Source organism: Oryctolagus cuniculus, chromosome 10 (genome assembly GCF_051225735.1).
Source record: "Oryctolagus cuniculus isolate XC-2025 breed Fujian yellow rabbit chromosome 10, ASM5122573v1, whole genome shotgun sequence".
Classification (NCBI taxonomy): domain Eukaryota; kingdom Metazoa; phylum Chordata; class Mammalia; order Lagomorpha; family Leporidae; genus Oryctolagus; species Oryctolagus cuniculus.
In genome coordinates, this window is record NC_142876.1 from 9,137,125 (window position 1) to 9,161,809 (window position 24,685).

Consider the following 24,685-nt stretch of genomic DNA (forward strand, 5'->3'; position numbering starts at 1 on the left):
TCAAAGCATATACTAGAAAATATCTTTGGGAAAACGGCAGGGCAAACTTACTACTTATCAATAGTCACATTGAATGTTAATGGACTCAACTCTCGAGTTACAAGGCACAGACTGGCTGAATGGATTAAGGAACAAAACCCATCTATTTACTGCCTAGAAGAAACACATCTTTCCAACAAAGATGCATGCAGACTCAAAGTGAAAGGTTGGAAAAAGATATTCCATGCCAACAGAAACTAAAAAAAAAAAGCAGGTGTAGCCATATTAATATCAGACAAAATAAATTTTAACACAAAAACTGTTAAGAGAGACAGAGAGGGACACTATATAATGATTAGGAGTTCAATTCAACAGAAAGATTTAACCATTATAAATGTACATGTACCTAATTACAGGGCACCGGTCTATTTAAAAGATATGTTAAGGGACTTAAAGGGAGACTTAGATTCCAATACAATAGTACTGGGGGACTTCAATACTCCACTCTCAGAAATAGACAGATCAACCAGACAGAAGATCAATAAGGAAACAGCTGATTTAATCGACACAATTGCCCGAATGGAACTAACAGATATCTACAGAACTTTCAATCCTACATTTAAAGATTACGTTCTTCTCATCAGTGCATTGAACCTTCTCTAGGATTGACCACATACTAGGACATAAAGCAAGTCTCAGCAAATTCAAAAGAATTAGAATCATACCATGCAGCTTCTCAGACCTCAGCAGATGAAGGTGGAAATTAGCAACTCAGGAATCCCTAGTGAGTATGCAAACACATAGAGACTGAACAACATGCTCCTGAATGAACACTGTGTCATTCAAGAAATCAAAAGAGAAATCAGAAACTTTCTGGAAGTAAACTTATGGGATACGGCAAAGCAGTGTTGAGGGGATTTTATAGCAATAGGTGCCTACATCAAGAAATTGGAAGGGCACCAAATAAATGAGCTTTCAACACATCTCAAGGATGTAGAAAAACTGCAGCAAACCAGACCCAAATCTAGTAGGAGAAGAGAAATAATTAAAATCAGAGAAGAAATCAAAAGGATCGAATCCAAAAAAACATGACAAAAAAATCAACCAAAAGAAGAGCTGATTTTTTGAAAAAATGAATAAAATCACACCATTGGCTCAGCTAACTAAAAAAAGAAGAGAAAAGCCCCAAATCAATGAAATCAGAGATGAAAAAGGAAACATAACAACAGATACCACAGAAATAAAAAGAATCATCAGAAATTACTACAAGGACTTGTATGCCAGCAAACAGGGAAATCTATCAGAAATGGATAGATTCCTGGACACAAGCAACCTGCCTTAACTGAACCAGGAAGACATAGAAAACCTAAACAGACCCATAACTGAGACAGAAATTGAAACAGTAATAAAGGCCCTCCCAACAAAGAAAAGCCCAGGACCAGATGGATTCACTGCTGAATTCTACCAGACATTTAAAGAACAACAAACTCCAATTCTTCTCAAACTATTCAGAACAATCGAAAAAGAGGGAATCCTCCCAAATTCTTTCTATGAAGCCACCATCACCTTAATCCCTAAGCCAGAGAAAGATGCAGTATTGAAAGACAATTACAGATCAATATCCCTGATGAACATAGATGCAAAATCCTCAATAATTGATGGCCAATAGAATACAACAACACATCAGAAAGATTATCCACCCAGACCAAGTGGGATTTATCCCTGGTATGCAGGGATGGTTCAATGTTCGCAAATCAATATCATACACCACATTAACAGACTGCAGAAGAAAAACCATATGATTATCTCAATTGATGCAGAGAAAGCATTCGATAAAATTCAATACCCTTTCGTGATGAAAACTCTTAGAAAATTGGGTATAGAAGGAACATTCCTTAATATAATCAAAGCAATTCAGGAAAAACCCATGGCCAGCATCCTACTGAATGGAGAAAGTTGGAAACATTTCCACTGAGATCTGGTACCAGACAGGGATGCAAACTCTCACCACTGCTATTCAACATAATTCTGGAAGTTTTAGCCAGAGCCATCAGACAAGAAAAAGAAATTAAAGGGATACAAATTAGGAAGGAAGAACTCAAACTATCCCTCTTTGCAGATGATATGATTCTTTATTTAGGGGATCCAAAGAACTCTACTAAGAGACTACTGGAACTCATAGAAGAGTTTGGCAAAGTAGCAGGATATAAAAGATATAAAATCAATGCACAAAAATCAACAGCCTTTGTATATACAGACAATGCCACAGCTGAGAAAGAACTTCTAAGATCAATCCCATTCACAATAGCTACAAAAACAATCAAATACCTTGGAATAAACTTAACCAAGGACGTTAAAGATCTCTACAATGAAAATTACAAAATCTTAAATTAAGAAATAGAAGAGGATACCAAAAAATGGGAAAATCTTCCATGCTCATGGATTGGAAGAATCAATATCATCAAAATGTCCATTCTCCCAAAAGCAATTTATAGATTCAATGCAATTCCAATCAGGATACCAAAGACATTCTTCTCAGATCTAGAAAAAATGATGCTGAAATTCATATGGAGACACATGAGACCTCGAATAGCTGAAGCAATTTTATACAACAAAAACAAAGCTGGAGGAATCACAATCCAGATTTCAGGACATACTACAGGGCAGCTGTAATCAAAACAGCATGGTACTGGTACAGAAACAGATGGATAGACCAATGGAACAGAATTGAAACACCAGAAATCATCCCAAACATCTACAGCCAACTTATATTTGATCAAGGATCTAAAACCAATTCCTGGAGGAAGGAAAGTCTATTCATTAAATGGTGCTGGTAAAATGGATTTCCACGTGCAGAAGCATGAAGCAAGACCCCTACCTTACCACTTACACAAAAATCCACTCAGCATGGATTAAAGACCTAAATCTACGACCCGACACCATCAAATTATTAGAGAACATTGGAGAAACCCTCAAGATATTGGTACTGGCAAAGATTTCTTGGAAAAGACCTGGGAGGCACAGGCAGTCAAAGCCAAAACTAACAATTGGGATTGCATCAAATTGAGAAGTTTCCTTACTGTAAAAGAAACAGTCAGGTCAGTGAAGAGGCAACCGACAGAATGGGAAAAATATTTGCAAACTATGCAACAGATAAAGGGTTAATAACCAGAATCTACAAAGAGATCAAGAAACTCCACAACAACAAAACAAACAACCCAATTAAGAGATGGGCCAAGGACCTCAATAGACATTTTTCAAAAGAGGAAATCCAAATGGCCAACAGACGCATGAAAAAATGTTCAATATCACTAGCAATCAGGGAAATGCAAATCAAAACCATAATGAGGTTCCACATCACCCCGATGAGAATGGCTCACATTCAGAAATCTACCAACAACAGATGCTGGCGAGGACGTGAGGAAAATGGCTCACTAATCCATTGCTGGTGGGAATGCAAACTGGTCAAGCCACTATGGAAGTCAGTATGGAGATTCCTCAGAAATCTGAAGATAACCTCACCATACAACCCAGCCATCCTACTCCTTGGAATTTACCCAAAGGAAATGAAATTGGCAAACAAAAAAGCTGTTTGCACATTAATGTTTATTGCAGCTCAATTCACTTAGCTAAGACATGGAATGGACCCAAATGCCCATCAACAGTAGGCTGGATAAAGAAATTATGGGATATGTACTCTACAGAATACTATACAGAAATCAAAAGCAATAAAATCTGGTCATTTGCAACGAAATGGAGGAATCTGGAAAACATCACGCTGAGTGAAACAAGCCAGTCCCAAAGGGACAAATATCATATGTTCTCCCTGATTGGCAACAACTAACTGTGCACCAAAGGGGAAACCTGTTGAAGTGAAATGGACACTATGAGAAACGGTGACTTGATCAGCCCTTGCCCTGACTGTTGGTGAACAACTTAATACTTTATCCCTTTCAGTATTTTTTTTTGTTTGTTTGTTCTACTTAATACTATTGGTTGAATTCTGTTATTAATACACAGGTATTCTTTAGTGTTGAAACTTAACTGAAAAGTGATCCCTGTTAAATATAAGAGGAGGAATAAGAGAGGGAGGAGATGTACAATTTGGGACATGCTCAAGCTGACTTGCCCCAAATGGTGGAGTTAGAAACGTGCCAGGGGATTCCAATACAATCCCATCAAGGTGGCATGTATCAGTGCCATCTCACTAGTCCAAGTGATTAATTTCACTTCACAGTTGATCACACTGATAGATCTAAGAGTCAAAGGGATCACATAAAGAAGACTACTGTCTGAAAATACTAACTGATAGAATCAAAAAGGGAGAGAATGATCCAACATGGGAAGCGGGATACACAGCAAACTCATAGAATGGCAGATGTCCTAAACAGCACTCTGGCCTCAGAATCAGCCCTTAAGGCATTCAGATATGGTTGAAGAGCCCATGAGAGGATTTCAGGCATGGAAAGCCAAGACACTCTGATAAAAAAAAAAATGACCTAAATGAAAGATCTCCGTGAGTGAGATCCCAGTGGAAAGAACAGGTCATCAAAGAAGGAGGTATCTTTCTCTGAAGGGAGGAGAGAACTTCCACTTTGACTATGACCTTGTCTAAATATGATCAGAGTCGGTGAACTCAAAAGGCTTCCATAGCCTTGGCAGCTCATGACAAGAGCCTAGGGTGATTACTGATGCCATAAACAAGAGTGTCAATTTGTTAAGTCAACAACAGGAGTCACTGTGCACTTACTCCTCATGTAGGATCTCTGTCCTTAATGTGCTGTACATTGTGATTTAATGCTATAACTAGTGTTCAAACAGTATTTTTCACTTTGTGTTTCTGCGTAGGTGCAAACTGTTGAAATCTTTACTTAACATATACTAAATTGCTCTTCTGTATATGAAGAGAATTGAAAATGAATCTTGATGTGAATGTAAGGGGAGAGGGAGCGGGAGAGGGAAGGGTTGCGGATGGGAGGGAAGTTATTGGTGCGGGGAGCCATTGTAATCCATAAGCTGTACTTTGGAAATTCATATTCATTAAAAGTTAAAAAAATAAATTAAAATTTCCATTTGACACCTCTATCAGACACTTCTGTTAGACAAATCATACCTTGTCTTCTCGTCATTTTCATCTCATTGTGTGTGTGTTTTCTTCTATGGGTTTTTGTTTGTTTGAAGACTATGCTTTCTTGATGCTCTGGTACTGGACAACAGTAAGCAACTTGGTTAAGCTGGATCACAGTCCACTTCATCACTGAGCTTAGTAATTTATTTTAATTGAGCTTGTGTTGGCTCATTACGATCAATGTCCACCAATGAGGAAAAGTTTCACAAATACGCAAATGAATTCCCCACAGGATCTCAGCCATTCTCACTGATGATGAAAGTTCTTGTTTTATGATTATTATTGATAATATTAAGCAGTAGATCATGAATAGAACTTCAAATAATGAATTTATTTGCAGTTATTCTTATATATTAGACATTATATGCCACTTTCAATCACAAATCACACATTGAAACTTTTCTTAGAATGTCTCAAATGACATTCCCAGAATATATTCAGAAATACACTCAAAATATATCCAGAAAAGAAGTTGCAAAAACTGTTAAAATTTTCTGTATACTCCTCATAAGAGTGTGATACATCCAAATTCTTTGTATTTTTAGGGTAGGAGCATGGGTTATTATTTTTTTCATGGCTGATAGAGATTCCTGTAAAATGTGGTTAAGAAGAATGTTTTCTCAGAAATGGGAGCCAAATGCTGAGAATAGAATACTTCTGGAAGGCTTTTTTACTCTTTCAAAAATGATAAATGAGTGTGTGGTCTCTGGCTATAAAAAGTATTACCATATTTTATAGACTGTAAGATGTCATCAATTATAACACAAAGCATTATTTTATGTAGCACTACGAAAAAGTAGTGCTGCGGATTAAACTGTAACTAACATTTGACTTAGGAGGTATAAAAATATGGAAAACATGTGCGTCATGGAAATATTTTTCATGCAGTTCATGAAGCCATTTAGAAGAAACATTTCCATAGGCAGACACTAGTCAATAGTTTGATGCACTTTATGATAAGTATAACTGTAGAAAGGCAAATTTACTTAATTTGTAGCCACTACTTCAATGTATTGTACACAAAGTGAGCTCTCCTCTCTATCTGTCCTCTCTTCTTATGTTTCTCTTCCTTTTGTCTCCCTCTGAGATGCAGACCTCGTGTGACACATTTTTATGTGGTAATGTGGGCAGCCAGGAGCAAATCCGTGTTGCTTTTATCAGAAATTTCCTTTACCATTGTATTATAAAAGGAAGTAAAATAATTTATTGTAAAATAGGTATTGTTCAAAATGTTTATGGTTGTTGGAACAATAGTTTTTTTAGTTTGTTAAATATTTGAATTTGACTTGAGTTTATTCCATGTATTTCTAATAATAGGAAATGTAGCATGTAAAATAGCAAATAACAGAGAGAGCAAACATGTATTTGTTTTTAAGAAAAGGAGTTTTTGGGCCGGCGCCGCGGCTCACTAGGCTAATCCTCCACCTAGCGGTGCTGGCACACCGGGTTCTAGTCCCGGTTGGGGCGCCGGATTCTGTCCCGGTTGCCCCTCTTCCAGGCCAGCTCTCTGCTGTGGCCAGGGAGTGCAGTGGAGGATGGCCCAGGTGCTTGGGCCCTGCACCCCATGGGAGACCAGGAAAAGCACCTGGCTCCTGGCTCCTGCCATCGGATCAGCACCGACCGCGGCGGCCATTGGAGGGTGAACCAACGGCAAAGGAAAACCTTTCTCTCTCTCTCTCTCACTGTCCACTCTGCCTGTCAAAAAAAAAAAAAAAAAAAAAAAAAAAAGGAGTTTCTGTGAGACTCTGAAAATGCTCGTTACTATCTAGCCTGGTTTAGGAAAACCACAGGATTGACAGCTCAGAAAGCAGCCCATTGTGCAAATCCTGCGGATGGTGTTTTGAAGGCATTAGATGCAATTTTGCCCTCTTGGTGGTATTTCAACAGCACTGATGCTACTTGTCCTTAAAATATATACACGGTTTTTCTGGTGACCAGGAAACAGGATTTTTAGGACAATATGAGCACCTTAATTGCTCTTTTTAAAAGGGATACAATGTAATTTTTACTACCTGAGGCTGTTTATATACACATGCTTCTTTTTAAACAATGTATCTGAAAGACACAGAAACAGAGAGACAGAGATAGAGAGACATTTTCCATCCACTGGTGTACTTCTCAAATACCTGCAACAGCCAAGGATGGTCCAGGCCAACGCCAGGAGCCTGGAACTCAATCCAGATCATCCACACTGGAAGAATTCAAAACCTGAGCCATCTCCTGCTGCCTAGGATGCGCGTTAACAGGAAGCTGGAACTGGAACTGGAAAGAGACTGCTACTCGAATCCTCAATCCAGTCACTCGGGTATGGGACATAGGCTTCCCAGCTGGCATCTGAACAGCTGGGCAAAATGGCCACGCCTACACACATGTTTCTAAATTACTTGTGATGTTCGAAAGCTGGCAATTACTAATGAAAATTCTCCCTTCCATTTATTTAAAAAATAGCCAAATAAGCTGGTTTTCTTTTCATTCATTTGTGTTTTCTCAGCTGCTCTTTACTTATAGGTACTTTATAAAGCTTAACAGTCTAAAAAGAAAATTTAAAAAGAGAACTTCATCCATATTGTGTGCATCATGGACTGATGAAAACCCACATTCAATTAATTTAGGGCATTTGCAGCCTTACTGTCTATGGTGATTTTAGTTGAAACTCAGACTCAACAGACTAAATCCCATGGTAGCATCTGCAATGCAGTTTTGGATAAACGGCTCTTACTACAAAGAAAGTCAAAGCTTTCTTTGAAGTTGCACATGCATGGCAGAGTATATTTGGCAAAAGAATTTGAGGAACTCTGTTGGTTCTAAGAACCAGAATCATCTCTGTGAAAAGGAAATGAATTCTAGAGATGTCATTCTGTTTACATACCCATCTACAGTCATTCCTTCAATTACTCAAATGTTAATATTCTATCAGAAATAATTCCAGTTTAAAATTTTTTACCCTGGGTTAATTCTCTCATGCACCCACGAATGCAAAACTCTTTTAAAAGGAGACTGGTTTTGGGTTAAGAAATTAAGTACATTTGGGAGCTTCTTAGGATTGCTGTCAGAGCACTTCCTGATTGTCACTTGGATGTGAGAGTGAGGGGCTGTAACTTTACATGGAAGCTGTCTGCCTATGCTACAGAAGTCATTCTCTAAGGAGGATTGACTGAGGAACTTCCAATGAGCTGCTTCATTCTTTAAGAACCAATGAGGGGGCTGTCGTTGTGGTGCAGCCCATAAAGCTGCTACCTGCATTGCCGGCATCCCATATGGGCACTGGTTTTAATCCTGGGTGCTCTACTTCCGATCCAGCTCTCTGCTATGGCCTGGGAAAGCAGAAGAAGATGGCCCAAGTCCTCGGGCCCCTGCACCGGCATGGGAGACCCAGAAGAAGCTCCTGGCTCCTGGCTCCTGGCTTTGGATCAGTGCAGCTCCGGCCTTTGAGGCCAACTGGGGAGTGAACTAGCGGATGGAAGACCTATCTCTCTCTCTCTCTCTCTCTCTCTCTCTCTCTGTCTTCCCCTGCCTCTGCCTCTCTGTAGCTCTGCCTTTCAAATAAAATAAATAAATATTTTTTAAAAAAAGAACCAATGGGGCTCCATCATCATCCACTCAATCAGTATTTTCATGATCACATCAAAATTTTCTGGTGGTGATGTCTTGCCCATAGTTACCTTAAGGCATGGAAAACTCTTGCCGATAAATAGCTAACCTCCACTGAAAGCCATCTTAATTGATTCCAGCAGTAATCACTGGCTCCTTCATTATCTTTCACAGTAAGGGAAATCAAAATATTCTCTTACCAGGCTGGCACTGTGGCACAGCAGATTAAGCCGCTGCCTGTACAGCTGGCATTCTATATGAGCTCCAGTTCAAGTCCTGGCTGCTCCACTTCCAATCTAGCTCCCTGCTAATGTGCCTGGGAAAGCCGTGGAAGATGGCGCAAATGCTTCTGCACCCATCTGGGAGAACTGGAAAAATCTCCTAGCTCCTGGCTCTGGATTGGCCCACTTCTGGCTGTTGCAGCCACTTGGGGAGTAAACCAGGGGATGGAAGTGTGCTCTCTCTCTGTAACTCTTGCCTTTCAGATAAATAAAAATAAATCTTAAAAAATATTTGCTTTTTTAATTGCCTTACCAACTAATGATTCTTTGTTAGTATTGTTTAATGGGAGATGCACAGAATCATTTACAACCCTGGGACACTTTTCCAGATAGCAGGTTCCTCAAGCAAGAATAGATATGGCCTAGTGTAGATGACAGAGATATATCAAAATACACTTATTCATGTGGCCCCCCAAGAGGAAAGTTATAAACAAGCACAAAACAAGGTTTTATAAATATATGAAGTTGAAGATCATATGGAAGCATTTCTTTTGTGGTGGAAGTGGTTGTAAAAACATTATGTCTGGGGCTGGCACTGTGGCGTAGCAGGTTAAAGCCCTGGCCTGTAGCAGCGGCATCACATATGGGCGCTGGTTTGAGTCTCAGCTGCTCTGCCTACAATCCAACTCCCTGCTAATGGCCTGGGAAGCAGCAGAGAATGGCTCTGGTGCTTGGGCCCCTGCATACACATGGGGGACCCTGAAGAAGCTCCTGGCTCCTGGCTTCAGCCTGGCCCAGCCCTAGTTATTGTGGCCATTTGGGACATGAACCAGAAGATGGAAGACCTCTCTCTCCCTGTCTCTACCTATCTCTGTAACTCTACCTTTCAAATAAATAAAATCTAAAAAAAAGTAAAACACATTATATCTTATTCAGGTTTGTTTTTCTATAAAGCTAGAAATACTCTTAAATTATCTTCCTTTTAAAGGATGAAAGTAAATGCTATAATTTTCTGAACTGTTTGGTCATTCCTTGCTTACATATTTCTTTTGTAATTTATTCCTATAAAATCTTTTCAATCACATTTAAATAAATAAACATTTTTATCAGATCAATATTAATCTCACATGACTGGTTTTTAAAACTAGAAAGCCAACTTTTTTGTCATCCTATTTTGCAGTATGCATGATAAATGGAATGCAACATTTTCATACCTTAGAAAGAGTTTTTGGTATCATTCCAAGTCCCAAATTATACTTTGCCTATAATTTTATATATATATATATATATTTATTTATAGTTTAAGCAGAAGCATTTATTTTACTTTTTTTTTACAGGCAGAGTGGACAGTGAGAGAAAGAGACAGAAAGGTCTTCCTTTACTGTTGGTTTACCCTTCAATGGCTGCCACAGCCAGTGCATTGCGGCCAGTGCACCTCGTTGATACAAAGCCAGGAGCCAGGTGCTTCTCCTCATCTCCCATGCAGGTGCAGGGCCCAAGGACTTGAGCCATCTTCCACTGCACTCCTGGGCCACAGCAGAGAGCTGGACTGGAAGAGGGGCAACCAGGACAGAATCCGGTGCCCCGACCGGGACTAGAACCTGGTGTGCTGGTGCCGCAGGTGGAGGATTAGCCTATTGAGCTGTGGCATTGGCCAACTTTGTAGAGATTTATTTACTTATTTCAAAGGCAGAGCCACACACACACACACACACACACACACACACACAGAATGAGAGAGAGGTTTCTTCCAACTGCTGGTCCACTCCCTAAATATCCACAAAAGCCAGAAGTAGGACAGGCCAAAGCTAGGAGCTCAATCTCACACATGGGTGTAGGAACCCAAGTATTTTGGCCATCATTTGCTACTTCCCAGACACATTAACAGGAAGTTGGGACTTGTGCCAGGCACTCTATATGGGGCACAGCTGTCCCAAGAGGCAGCTCAACCTGCTGGCATAAGTTCATTTCATTTTTAAACTTTGACCAAATGAAGGAGGGCATTTAGTACTGATTGCGATGCCAGTTGGGATGCCTGTGTCCCATATTGCAGTGCTTGGGTTTGAGTCCTAGCTCCACTTCTGATTCTAGCTTCCTGCCAATGTGCAAGAAGGAGGAAGCAGGTGATGGCCTAAGCACTTGAGTCCTTGCCATTCATGTGGGAAACCTGGATTCAGTTCTGGGATCTTCATTTCTGCCTGGCTCAGCCCTGGCTTTTGTGGGCATTTGGGGCAGTGAACCAGTGAGTAGGAGACAAATCTCTCTCTTTTTGTCTCTGTGCCTTCCAAGTAAATAAAAATTTATTTTAAATCAGCAAATAGATAGAGGTTAGTTAAGTGCGATTTCATATTTTTGGATATTCTTTTTAAAGTTCTGTGCACATGGAGGAAGTCCTTGAAACAGAACACCTGGACACCTTTCTCTATGACCTGGCCTTTGGGAATATGGCAGCCGAGCTGAGGCAACACAAGCTGAGAACCACACATACTCAGCTCACCTTGGAGATGGTTGAGGTATGCAGTAATTTTCACAAGCAGTAACCTTCACAGAAAGGCACAGTTATCAAATTGTTTTTTAAATTAAACAAAATATTTCATCTACATATATGCACCAAGTGATGGACTCTCTCTGATTTGGGTTTCTCTGTTGAGCCTGCTGTTTGAACATCTGCTGCACTTTCCTTCTATCTCTGAGCATTGACCCACACACCTGTGGTATACACATCCAGTTTAGACTTCCTGGGATCATGGTGAACAGAGCCTGGTCTCCGTGACTTTAACAGTGATTACTTGTTTTTGGCACAAGATTGCAATACATTCTTGAAAGAGTTCTCTTTGTTTTGTTCTAGTACTATTGGTTGAACTCTGTGATTAACACACAATTATTCTTAGGTGTTTAAATTTTAACTGAAAAGTGATCCCTGTTGAATATAAGAGTGGGAATAAGAGAAGGAGATGTACAATTTGGGACATGCTCAAGCTGACTTGCCCCAAATGGTGGAGTTAGAATCATGCCAGGGGATTCCAATACAATCCCATCAAGGTGGCATGTACCAATGCCATCTCATTAGTCCAAGTGATCAATTTCTGTTCATAATTGATCACACTGATAGGTCTAAGAGTCAAAGGGATCAAACAAACAAGTCTAGTGTCTGCTAATACTAGCTGATAGAATCAAAAAGGGAGAGAACGATCCATCATGGGAAGCAGGATACACAGTAGACTCATAGAATGGCAGATGTCTTAAATAGCACTCTGGCCTCAGAATCAGCCCTTAAGGCATTGGGGTCTGGCTGAAGAGCCCATGAGAGTATTTCAGGCATGGAAAGCCAAGACACTCTGGCGAAAAAAAAAAAAAAAAAAAAAGAAGAAGACCTAAATGGAAGATCTTTGTGAGTGAGATTCCAGTAGAAAGAACGGGGCCATCAAAGAAGGAGGTACCTTTCTCTGAAGGGAAGAGAAAACTTCCACTTTGACTATGACCCTGTCTGAATAAGATCAAAGTCGGCGAACTCAAAAGGCTTCCATAGCCTTGGCAGCTCATGACAAGAGCCTAGGGAGATTACTGATGCCATAAACAAGAGTGTCAAATTGTTAAGTCAACAACAGGAGTCACTGTGTACTTACTTCTCATGTGGGATCTGTCCTTAGTGTGTTGTCCAATGTGAAGTAATGCTATAACTAGTACTGAAACAATATTTTACACTTTGTGTTTCTGTGGGTGCAAACTGATGAAATCTTCACTTAATATATACTGAATCGATCTTCTGTATATAAAGATAATTGAAAATGAATCTTGATGTGAATGTAATGGGAGAGGGAGTGGGAGATGGGAGGGGTGTGAGTGGGAGGGAAATTATGGGGGGGGGAAGCCATTGTAATCCATAAACTGTACTTTGGAAATTTATATTTACTAAATAAAAAATTAAAAAAAGAAAGAGTGTGAAAGGTATTATGCAGCCAGAGTTGAGAATAACAATAAAAGACTGTGAATCTTATGATCAAAATCACTCCTACACCAGCATCACAGCATTGAACACATTCATGGTACTTTCTATGTGCCTGGTCAAATTCTCAGCCCTTTCTATAGATTAATGCAGACACAGCCTAACAACTAAATGACAACCATTACAGTTCCATGTTATAGGTACAGGAGAACAAGACACAGAGTGACTAATTTGTCCCAGATTACACAACCAGTAAGTGGCAGTGTTGGGATGCAAGCCCAGGACACAAATTACTTGTTCTTCTTTAGGGCACATGGTTATGGTAGCACAAAAGCTTTTGGAATTTACTTTATGAACATATAATTTAAATCACTTTGCTCATGAGCATTTGCCCATTTAGAACAACTACAAGTAAAAGAAACTACACTTCTGAATAGTATTTTCATTGAAAATGAGCCCTAATCGATTGTAAATACGGGATAATAATGAATGTTCAAGGCTTTGAAATCATTTAAATTTGATAGTTATATTTTTCACCTACATGAATTAATTAGAAAAATGGTCTATTAATTAGGTAACTGTTGCAAAGCTTGAATTTGACCCAAATTATCTTGAATATGAAGCATTCCAACCTCCCAGCTGATGATTCTTAATCAGTCTTCACTTGCATATGAATACTCCTACTAATGCTGTCTGCTCATCCATCTCACGGAGGGAACAGTGTCCCGGATAAGCCTGACTTTCTCTTGTCCACCAACAGTGTTAGGGAGGCTCTTCAGCCACATCCTAGATGCAAAGATAGACCTGTATAATGTAGCAGTGAAAAAACTAGAACTGGATTACGAGTATGCACTAAGAGCAACCTTGCTTTTGTTCAAAGACATTTTCTTTTCTACTTCAAAATAGTATGTAAAATTTTAAACATTGAAACTAATGTAATACTCAATATAAAACTCTATCATCCAGAACTGCCATAGACATACTGATGCTTCCCAAGGAGAATGGTGGGCATTTCCCCAAGCACCACTACTCATTCAGATGGGGACTGTAACGCATCTGTAAATCTTGAAGAAAGAGGGAATATTCATCTGTTAAGATGATAGCAATCACCTTTCCATTGTTTGCATTCAAACAAGTTAGTAGTAAAGTTTATCGTTTTTTTCAGCTAGTAGTAAAATTCGTTAGTTCAGTCTTTACCAAATTATTTCTTGGCTTGACTTGAGTACTCTTGTACAGTCCCAGGACAGAACATCAAACAAATTATTCTGTTGCTAAACATTGTACTATTGGCTCTGAAATGGAAATAAAGAGTTAGGAATGTCAGAGCACCTAGGATAAACACAGAGATTAAAATAAAGGCAGGATTCTTTTTGGTAGTAGCTTAATTTTCCTGGTTATTTTGGGTGCACAGTGGAATCTCCAAATGTTCAACTGTGGGTGGAAATATGCGCACAAAATTGCTTCTTATTTCATTTTCTACACACTCCACTCTTCTCTGGGTAACCAAGGGAAGCCCTCATACATAGATAGATACAGGGAGTGCAGGGCTCACAGTGGCCACAGATAACAGCTTTTGTGACATACTGAGTAGGTATTACAGGGACAAGAGGTTGGGCGTGGAGGTAGGGTAACTGGGGTGGGCCTTCTGGGCCAGGGGAGGGGTGGACACCGAGGTGCTGACACGGAAGGACCCACATATACACGCTGCACACTGGACCTCAGTGACCTTCATTCCCAAGCTGTTAGGGTACCACGGAGGCAGCCTTACCCGGGCCTTCTGCTCCACTTCCAACATTAATCTTTCATGCTGCTCAGCTATGGCCAGTGTCGCAGAATGGACCTTCTGATAGATCATTTCTCCTTCCCGTGTTTGAAACGTGAATAGTCCTTCTCCCGTGTCACACATTCTGTGAGAACAGAGACAGGGAAAGAGATGGGTCTTCACGTGCTGAAGTGCGGAACAGTTTTCCACGTAAAAGACGCCCTCGCCCTTGGGTTCCCTCCTCCTCGAATTCCACAGGAGTTAGTGAGGCAGATTGGTCTTGGACCACACAACCGACTCGGGGCAAATGGCGCACAAAAATGCAACAGAGGTGGAAATCCATGCACATCTGGATCATTACAGGTGAGGCATTCAAGACAGTTTAAGGAACAGGTAAAAGTGATACTGTGTACCTTACCAATATTTTAAAAATAGAAACAACTACTCAGAGTGGTTTAAGGATTTTCATGTTTGTGATACAAGAGCAATAGCACATGTGACTCAACCTCTCTTGAAATGTAAAGAGTTCAGGATAAATCTGTAATTTATACTTATTGGAATCAAAGAGAATGCATTTTTAGTTTTACACATTTTTTAACTTTATGGATTTGCATTCATAAGCCAAATATTTCATTTAATTCTCAGAATTCTTAAGTAAATCTTGGTATAAAGTATAGTCTAGCGCAGTATAATGGAGACTCTATTTGACTATGAGAATTTTCGGCCTGAACTTTGACTCTTGCACTTACCACATGTACCCCTGGGCAAGCTGTCCAACCTGCCTAGAATTCCTTCTCACATTACTAAAACAGCAGTGATGATAAGACCAAGTTGTTAGGTTGTTCTGAACGTTAAAAGAGTTGATGCAACAAATACATACAGTGTTGCTTATTAAGTGGTCAAAATGTTCACCATTTTTATCATAAAGTTTGCAACTAATCTAAATATCCACTATAGCGAAAAGGCTGGATTAATACCATTTTCATCTGCTATTATGATACAGACTGTTACACTATTTTTAAAAAAGATTTATTTATTTATTTGAAAGTCAGAGTTACACAGAGAGAGAAGGAGAGGCAGAGAGAGAGAGAGAGAGAGAGAGAGAGAGAGAGAGATCGTCCATCTGTTGGTTCACTCCCCAATTGGTCACAACGGCCGGAACTGTAACAATCCGAAGCCAGGAGCCAGGAGCTTCTTCCGGGTCTCCCACACGGGTTCAGGGGCCAAGGACTCAGGCCGTCTTCTACTGCTTTCCCAGGCCATAGCAGAAAGCTGGATTGAAGTGGAGCAGTCAGGACTTGAACCGGTGCCCACATGGAATGCTGGCACTGCAGGAGGTGGCTTTACTGGCTATGCCACAGCGCTGGCCCCCTGTTACACTATTATGATACAGTATTTCAGATGACTACTGCACAGCAACTACTATGCAACAAACAGTATTAAAATTTTTATTATGTAAATCCAAGAGGAAAATCAGTATGCAAACTATTTTAATTACTTAATTATTATCTTTTTATGAAGTAATTTTATTGTAAAAAATCCACTAACAAGTTGTTAGACAAAAGGATTATAGACAAATTTTATTAACAAGGATTTATCCTGAAATGAAAAATATATTTTTAATTTTGGATAATTTATTTTTATTTATTTGAAAAACAAGGGTGGGGAGGGAGGGGGAGGGAGGCGGAGGAAGGGGGGAAGAGGGAGAGAGAGAGAGAACCAGAGATCATCCATCTGCTAGTTCACATCCCAAACGCAATATTCAGATATTTTATGTGGGTGGCAGGGACTCAAGAGGTTGGGTCATCACCTGCTGCCTCCCAGGGTGCTCATTAGCAGGAAGATAGAATTGAAGCGGAGTCAGGAAATGAACCCAAGAACTCCACTGAGGAATCCTGTTGCCCAAAGTGATCTATTAATCACTGTGCCAAAAGCCTGCCCTAAAAAACTTATTTTTAACTATCATTTATTTAAACCAGCTTTTAAAAATAATTGAATGCCTTCAGAAAGAAAGAACCATTCAAAATCAATTTGATATCAATACTTAGATACTGGATCATAATTGTTAGGTTGCTGGCTTTCAAGGTCTAACCTCAAAAGGTTCGCAGGTTGCAATATTAGCATATTCATGAGGCCACACTATTTCTTCAAACACCAGAAAGATTCTGGATTCTTCCTTATTGGTCTCAAAGGAGTTTTCAGTAGAAAAAGTCTCAAGAGGCTCCAGACATTACAGAGGCTGCAACTGGGATCCCGTAGGGCCTCATCGAGCCAGCACTTAGCTTCTGTGAGAGAGATCTTAATAAAATTCACACAGCGTGAAATGGAAATCTGGGGGGAAAATGAAGAGTTTTCACAAAGTGAAACAAATGAGCTTGCTTTGTTGAGTCAGAGGAGCAAGGAAATCCAGCAGCAGCAGCGGCGGCGCCATTGCTACGTCGCAAGGGCTCCTCGTTGGGAACCGCACTGGCTGCTAGCCTTGGGAAATGAGATAACGAACACGCAAATGCTACTTCATGCTTTGTCCCTGCGTGTGAGGTGCCAGGGCTTGTCCATTTCCTGGGGCTGACAGCTGCCCAGGGGCAGTTTGAACGCTTACAAGAGTTTTTTTTTTTTTCCAGTTTCTGATATAAAAACTATAAACTTTATCCTTTAATCAAGAAACAACACATTTTAAAAATATCACACAGAAAGCATTGACATCTTAAGCAGAAGGTGCTCCTTCTTCAGTGTCTGTACCTGAGCCAAGCTGAAGGTCAAACGTCGTCAGCACCATGGGCTCATGCTGATGACTTTGTCAGCCATCAGCCAGGTTGGGATAAACAGTGGATGTTTCTCTGGTTGTGGTTTAAAAGGTGTTCTTTGGGGGCTGCTAGGGAACAGCTATGCAGGCTTTTTCTTATCTGTCTAGAATGTGTGGTCCTAAGTCAATGCCAGGGAAGATGACAAGTGGAAACACAGGTGTAGCTGCTTTTGATGGCTCTTCAAGGACTGGTCCACAGCGGAGCTGCACCTGTGTCACTGGGAGGTTGTCCCTGACAGTTGAATCTCAAGGCTCCGTGTGGCTCATGTGCGCAGGGTGGTTTGTGAGTCGCAAACCTGAGGGAACCATTTCAGTAAAGGGAGTGAGAGATGACACATGGAACCCAAATGAGGACAAACTAGAAGTCATATTTATGCAGCTTTTAAAAGACTGTGAAATATGAAATCAAAGGCTAGAAAGGGTGAAATAAGACAAACAGGGGGAAATAACCACAAGAATCCTTCCCTTAATTTGGGAAGAGCTAATACAAAGGGGCAATTTCACTTAAGTCTTTCTTGCCACATTCTTCAATTGCATTTATTTTGTGAAAAAGTGATAACATAGAGGATGTGTGTTTGCTCTGACTCCAAACTAGAATTCTGTTGATATTTACAGACAGTAACAAATGTTTTTCTTCAGACTTAACAATATACTTGTGCAATATTAATATATTTGCTTGATGCTGGTTGGGACGCCTGCATCCCTTATCAGTGTTTGGGTTCAGATCCCGCACATTCTAGCAGGCAGCAGGTTATGGCTTAAGTGGTTTGGTCCTTGTCACTCACATGGGGGACATGAACTAAGTTCTTGGTGCCAGGAGGGCCTTTGGGAAGTGAGCCCCTGGATTGGGACCTCTCTCTCTCTCTCTCTCTCTCTTCCACTCCCACTACTTCTTCTTCCTCCCTCCTCTGAGTTTCTGTCTATATTTCTGTATATCTGTGTCTGCCTGCCTCTCAAATAAATTAGAGATTAACAACTTAAACAGTAGAATAAACTGTTGAAGAATATAATCTCTGAGGTCCTGCTCCACTCTGAAGAACAGCCTAGAGACTCATAAAAATTCCAGGAGATGAGAAGGACTGACACACTTATTTCCTTTTTTTTTTTTTTTTGACACTTTGATATAAGGGGAACTTTAACAGTATAGGGTTCAAAAGACTGTCATAGCACAAACTTCGATCACTATGACACAGCCCGTCATATAGATTTACCACCTATGTTTCAAGTAGGCACTACAAATCAGGAGTGGAAAATGTCATGGTCCATTACCCCAAGGCGTTCCAGATGTTGGAGGGAGACAACCACTGATCTGCCACCAGGGGGCGGTATGGAGCCATGAAGAAGGTAACTGGACAGTCAATGGGGAAATGTGTTACCTGTTGGCTCCTCACCTGGGAAACTGGAGCTACAAGATTTTGTCCTAGATTTTTTCCCCCTTTAAAAAAAACTTAATAAAGTAACACATGTGATCACAGGCAGGCAAGGGAATTCAGCTGAGCCCAGGTTCCTCTAACCCTGCACAAGGCAAGGAAAGCCCTGTTTGCGGGAAGGGCCCCCAGCCAGCACCTGGAACAGCGCTTCCCAGCCTTTGAAACCTTCAGTCTGTCTCTGTAGGACTGAGGCCGTGGGCCACGCTGCAGGATTTGACCAGCAAAATTGATCCCAACAATGTGACTTAGACTAAGTGCCTGCCTCTACGCGGACGGAGGGTGGAGTCTGAGGACTGAGGTGGGACTTGGAGGTGCTGCGTGCCTACAGGGAGAGCCCGAATAAAAAACCCTGGGCCCCAAAGTATGGGGAAGTTCCCCTGATTGACAGCACCTCGCATGTGCTGGCAGTCACCACTGCCGGGAGGGTTAAGTGTCCCCACGGAACCGCAGCAGTGCTGGCCTCTCCTGCTCTCCCTCCCGTGTGCCATCTCCTTATGCTGACTCTACCTGTACTCTTACTGCACTGAGCCTACTGTGTGTGTAACAGCATCTCCTGGGTTTTACAGTTCTTACGGAGAACCACTGAGCTTGAGAGTGGTCTTGGGGCCCTCCACTGGAGACAGCTGCACATGGTAGAGCATCAAGGTATCTTACTACACCAAGAATCTAAGCATCCTCGTCTTTTCCCTACATGGCTGTTTTGTGAATTCCATTTTCCTGGGGAATCTGCCACTGTCCTAACTTTATCCTCCATCACTGCTCGCTGCCAGTAGCACTTGAAATAACAGCAGAGTTAGTCTTGTCTCTGTTGCAAACTAATAAATAAGGAAGAATGAAAAAGTATGCAGATGCAGACCTTGTAAAAAACTGAACTTTACATCAGACGCTCCACTCTCATTCCTGCCTTCAAGGAGGGAAACAGCCCCAGCTGACAGTGAACTGGAGCAATTTAGCTGGAGAAAGCGAAACGACCATATGACTGCTGGACCATGCCCTCCTTTTCCTGCACTTAAGCCTCAAGCCTCATTTTTTATGAAGAGGTGACTTCAAAGTGCCAGGCATCCTCCCAAGTGACAAGCAAAAGAAATTTACCAACACAAAAATTATAGAGACACTTCACTCTCACAAAGTAAAAATGGCTACTATAAAACAATTCTCTGTAAATCTCTGGATAAAATTCTGCTACAGATGAATTAATTGACCACTGACAAATTTGTCCATTTCATAGCTGTATGATTTCATTCCCACTGTAACATCTGCAGTATTGTGTGCATATTTGATAACCAAATATTTACCCTTCATGTGCACAGAAATTTTTTAAAGATTTATTTATTTATTTATTTGAAATGCAGAGTTACAGAGAGGCAGAGGCAGAGAGAGAGAGAGAGAGAGAGGTCTTCCATACACTGCTTCACTCCCTCCCCCAATGGCTGCAATGGCCGGAGCTGGGCCTATCTGAAGCCAGGAGACAGGAGCTTCTTCCAGGTTTCCCACGTGAGTGCAGGGGCTTAAGCACTTGGATCATCTTCTACTGCTTTCCCATGCCATAGCAGAGAGCTGGATTGGAAGTGGAGCAGCCGGGTCTTGAACCAGAGCCCATGTGGGATGCCGACACTGCAGGTGGTGCTTTACCCGCTGTCACGGCACAAACCCCACACAGAAATTTTAAACTCTCACAGTGGAGTAGAGTGGGAATCAATTCCTGAACACCCAATTCTGTTTCTATTCAGGATTTAAAATCCAACGTGTAATTATAGAAAGTAATGAAATTCTTTAATGATCTGTATTTACTTTAAAATATGCTATGAATGAAATGGTCATCTTTCCATTTCATTACTGTTTATAGCCCTTGTCTATATTTCTGGTAAACCAGAGACTTTGAGTTTTATTTTTTAAACTTTTATTTGGTGGATAATTAAGCCCTTGGTTGTAATGTAAATTAAAAAATATACTGTCAAAAACTAAAAAGAGAAAGAAAGGCAGAGGGAGGGAGGAAGGGAATATCATTATATTCTTAGAATTGTATCTATGAACTACACTGTGTTAAAACGAAAAAACTAAAACTAAAATTAAAAAAATCACAGCTCTTTTGCAGGGAAGTTAAAGTCAATTAATACTTTTATTCTGTTAAGAGTTTGTACTTTAGTGTCATTTAATAATGCTACCTACTTTCCTTTATTAAAAAAATCAGCTTTGAGAAGATTGGTTACTCTCCAGGAGCTCTGGTCAGACGTTGATCTGTGCTAAGAAACTGAGCAAAGGCCAGTGTGGGAAGGGGAGTGGAAGTGACACAGACACCAGCGGGGAGAGCAGGGACGCCCAGGGCTCTGAGTCCACACATCGGCGCTGGAAGGGGAGGTGAGCTCAGTAACCGGAGACATTGGCAGGGAAACGGCTGACAGAATCTAGAGGGAAGCGGGCTTTGAGGCGGGAAAGTTCACCAGACTGACTACAGGAGAGAAGGAAAAGAAAAGAAAAAAAAAGGGTGGGGGGGTACTGGTATAAACAAGTTTCTCACTTGTCCGCCAACCTTGCAAAGGCCAGCAAGAGACAAAGAGCAGGCCCCACTCGGGAAATACATAACAAAAGGGGAGAGCTAAGGCTACAATTCATTAGCCTAGGCAACCCAGTGGGAGTCCGCAGGAGAAACTGAGCTGGCACAGACTCTTTGGGTAGAAGCCAGAGATCGGAAGCTAAATACCATCAATTCTGCTCAGCCATGTGGTATTACTTACCTCCTGAATAAAAAATAAAATAAAATAAATAAATAAGTAAATATAGAGAGATTTACCATGCATAACCTGAGGGTGTCACCTTTGCACACCCGTAACCCGGAAGAATCAAGCAGAGCTCTCAGGCCACACCCATCTCAAGCCTCCAAGGCTCCTCCAACAGCAGACAGTCCACTTAACACAGACATAGTAAAAAAAAAAAAAAGCTCACAGTCAGGGAAGAAGAATTAACAATGCCAAGCAACAAACACAAAAATCAAGGGAACAAGATCAACGATGACACTATGACACCTCCGAATAAACAAAACACCCCAAGCCAAGATTATGAAGATGATGAGATAGAAGAAATGCAAGATACGGATTTCAAAAAATTTATGATAAGAACATTTAGAAGTTTTCAAAAGTAAATCCTTGAACTACAGAAATCCTTATTGGACAGGATTGAAAATCTCTCTAGTGAAAATGAAATTTTAGGAGGAATCAAAATGAAATGCAGAAGCTAGTAGAACAGGAAAGTGTGATAGTGAAGAGAAATCAAAATGAAATGAAGAGCTCAATAGATCAAATGACAAACACATTAGAAAGTCTAAAAAACAGAGTCAGTGAAACAGAAGAGAGAATATCAGACTTGTCGCTCCCCGTCTTCGTGGAAGAACAACACAGGACCCTGCGCTGTTCTTTTGTCTGCTCGGCCCTCCCCGGGTTTGCTGCTGGTTCTTCCCGGGTTGGCTACCAACCCTTCCACCTCCGTGGAAGGGCGGTTCCCCCTAGCCACTTTCCCCACTTCTGCGGGGGAGCGGCATACCACCGGCCGGCTCTCTTGGGGGCTGCACAGGTGTTCCTTCAGATAGATGTTCCCCTTAGATGTTCCTGGTGCATGTTGTCTCTCTCCTCCTATATAGTCCTCTTCCACCAATCCCAACTCTGCTACCCACACGCCGAGTACGCTGCTCTCCTCCAATCAGGAGCAGGTCCTACAGTTTATTGGTTGAACTGGAGGCAGCTGTGTAGAAGCTGTTTCTCCCTTCTCAGCGCCATATTGTGGGAGAGCAGATGCATAGAATAAGTCTTAATTCCAGTAACTTAGTCTAGTCCAGGTTGCTCCCCACAGATCCCCCTTTCTTTTTATTTTCTGGCGTTGATACACGCCTGTCTTCGGTGCCCTGCAGCGGGTAAGGTGCTAGCCGCCAGCAGGTGCTTATCGTCTTACTAATCAGGCAGACCGAATCCAAGCTCTCTCATTGCCATGTTGTGGGGAGGCCTCATTTTTCTCTATTTCTCTATCTCCGGGCATTCCTATTTCTCCTATTTTACTTCTATCTGCCAGCATTCCTATTTCTCTCATTTTACTTCTATACTTCTGTTTCTCTTATCCCCGTGGCTTCCTGGCGCCTGCCCCGAGGCTGCTTCTCCGCGCCTTGCCCCACGGCGGCGTCCCGGCTCTGCGCCGCTTCAGCCCGTGCTTCTCTCATCTGCGCGGCTTCCCGGCTTCGCGCGCGCAGTCCGTGGTCTCCGCGCCCATTCGCGCCCGCACCACGGCCTCGCGCTAGCCCCACGTTCCCTATCTGTTCATGCCCCGCGCGCTCTCTCTGCACGCGGCGGCTTCCGCGAGTCACACAGCATAGCTCACGTTTCCGCCACTGGTATTCAATCTAAGTTCCCCGGGCTAACCTGGCGAATTCAACCTAGCTCACGCGTCTGCGCCTTTCGGTCTGGCTTCCCGTCCTTTGCTCCCCGGGCTAATCTGACGGATTCCAACCTGGCGGCCCACGTCTCTGCCTCTGGTTTCAGATTTTCGCCTTTTGCCCTCCGGGCTGACTTAAAGAATTCCAAGCTAGCTTACGTCTCCGCCTCGGCCTGCCCCCCTGGCTTCAATTTCCCTAACATTTTTCTCTACCCGGTATGTTTCCCTAACTTTTCTTCCAACAACAATATTCCCCTCTCATTTCTCCTGGCTTCTCCCCACAGTCCGTATCCGAGTCTAAGTTTCTTCTAGGTTTCACTTTCACTTTCAACCTGCAGTCCATATCTGAGTCTAAGTTTCTACTTGCTTTCACTTTAAATCCTAACTTCTTTCCCACAGTCCGTATCCGAGTCTATGCCTAGGCTTTTGATAGCTTCTTCTGGCACCTTTTCTGTCCGGCTTTTCCCTAGGCTCTTTGCTAATCTCTCTCTCCGGTATTTTCCCACTTCTTCCCGTTTCTTCCCTCCTAGGTTTCCTATCCGAGTCACGGCACCATTATGTCGCTCCCTCTCTTCATGGACTTAGAAGACAGAGCACAGGAAAACATACAGTCAAACCAAAGAAAAGAAGAGGAAATTAGAAATCTAAAAAATCTAAAAAATATTGTTGGGAATCTACAGGATACTATTAAAAAAAAAAAAAACATTTGAGTTCTAGGAGTTCCTGAAGGCATAGAGAGAGAGAAAGGATTAGAAGGCCTTTTTAGTGAGATACTAGCAGAGAACTTTTGGGTTTGGAGAAGGACAGAGACATCCTAGTACAGGAAGCTCATAGAACCCCAGGAAACATGACCAAAAGAGATCCTCACCACAACATGTTGTAATTAAACTCACCACAGTGAAACATAAAGAAAATATCCTAAAATGTGCAAGAGAGAAACGTCAGATTACTCTCAGAGGATCTTCAATTAGACTCACAGCTGACTTCTCATCAGAAACACTACAGGCTATGACAGAATGGCGAGACATAGCACAGGTACTAAGAGAGAAAAACTGCCAGCCCACAATATTATATCCTGTCAAGCTCTCATTTGTGAATGAAGGTGAAATAAAGACCTTTCATAGCAAACAGAAATTGAAAGACTTTGTGGCCACTCTTCCGGCCCTGCAAAAGATACTTAAAGATGTGCTACACTCAGAAACACAGAAACACGGCCATCAATATGAAAGAAGGTTAAGGAAGAAAACTTACCAGTAGAAGAGCATAGGAAGCTCAAAGCATATACTAGAAAATATCTCCGGGAAAATGGCAGGGCAAAGTCACTATGTATCAATAGTCACATTAAACGTTAATGGACTTAACTCTTCAGTTAAAAGACACTGATTGGGCCGACACCGCGGCTCACTAGG

General features: G+C 41.5%; 1 protein-coding gene across 1 annotated transcript in view; it reads right to left on the minus strand.

Annotated features, from left to right (window-relative positions):
* DOK6 (docking protein 6) overlaps positions 1-24,685 on the minus strand; it is a 514,846-nt gene that overhangs the window by 107,141 nt on the left and 383,020 nt on the right. The window contains exon 6 of the mRNA XM_008261454.5: positions 14,634-14,772. Within this exon, the coding sequence (XP_008259676.2) occupies positions 14,634-14,772 (139 nt within the window). The remainder of the gene's footprint in view (positions 1-14,633; positions 14,773-24,685) is intronic.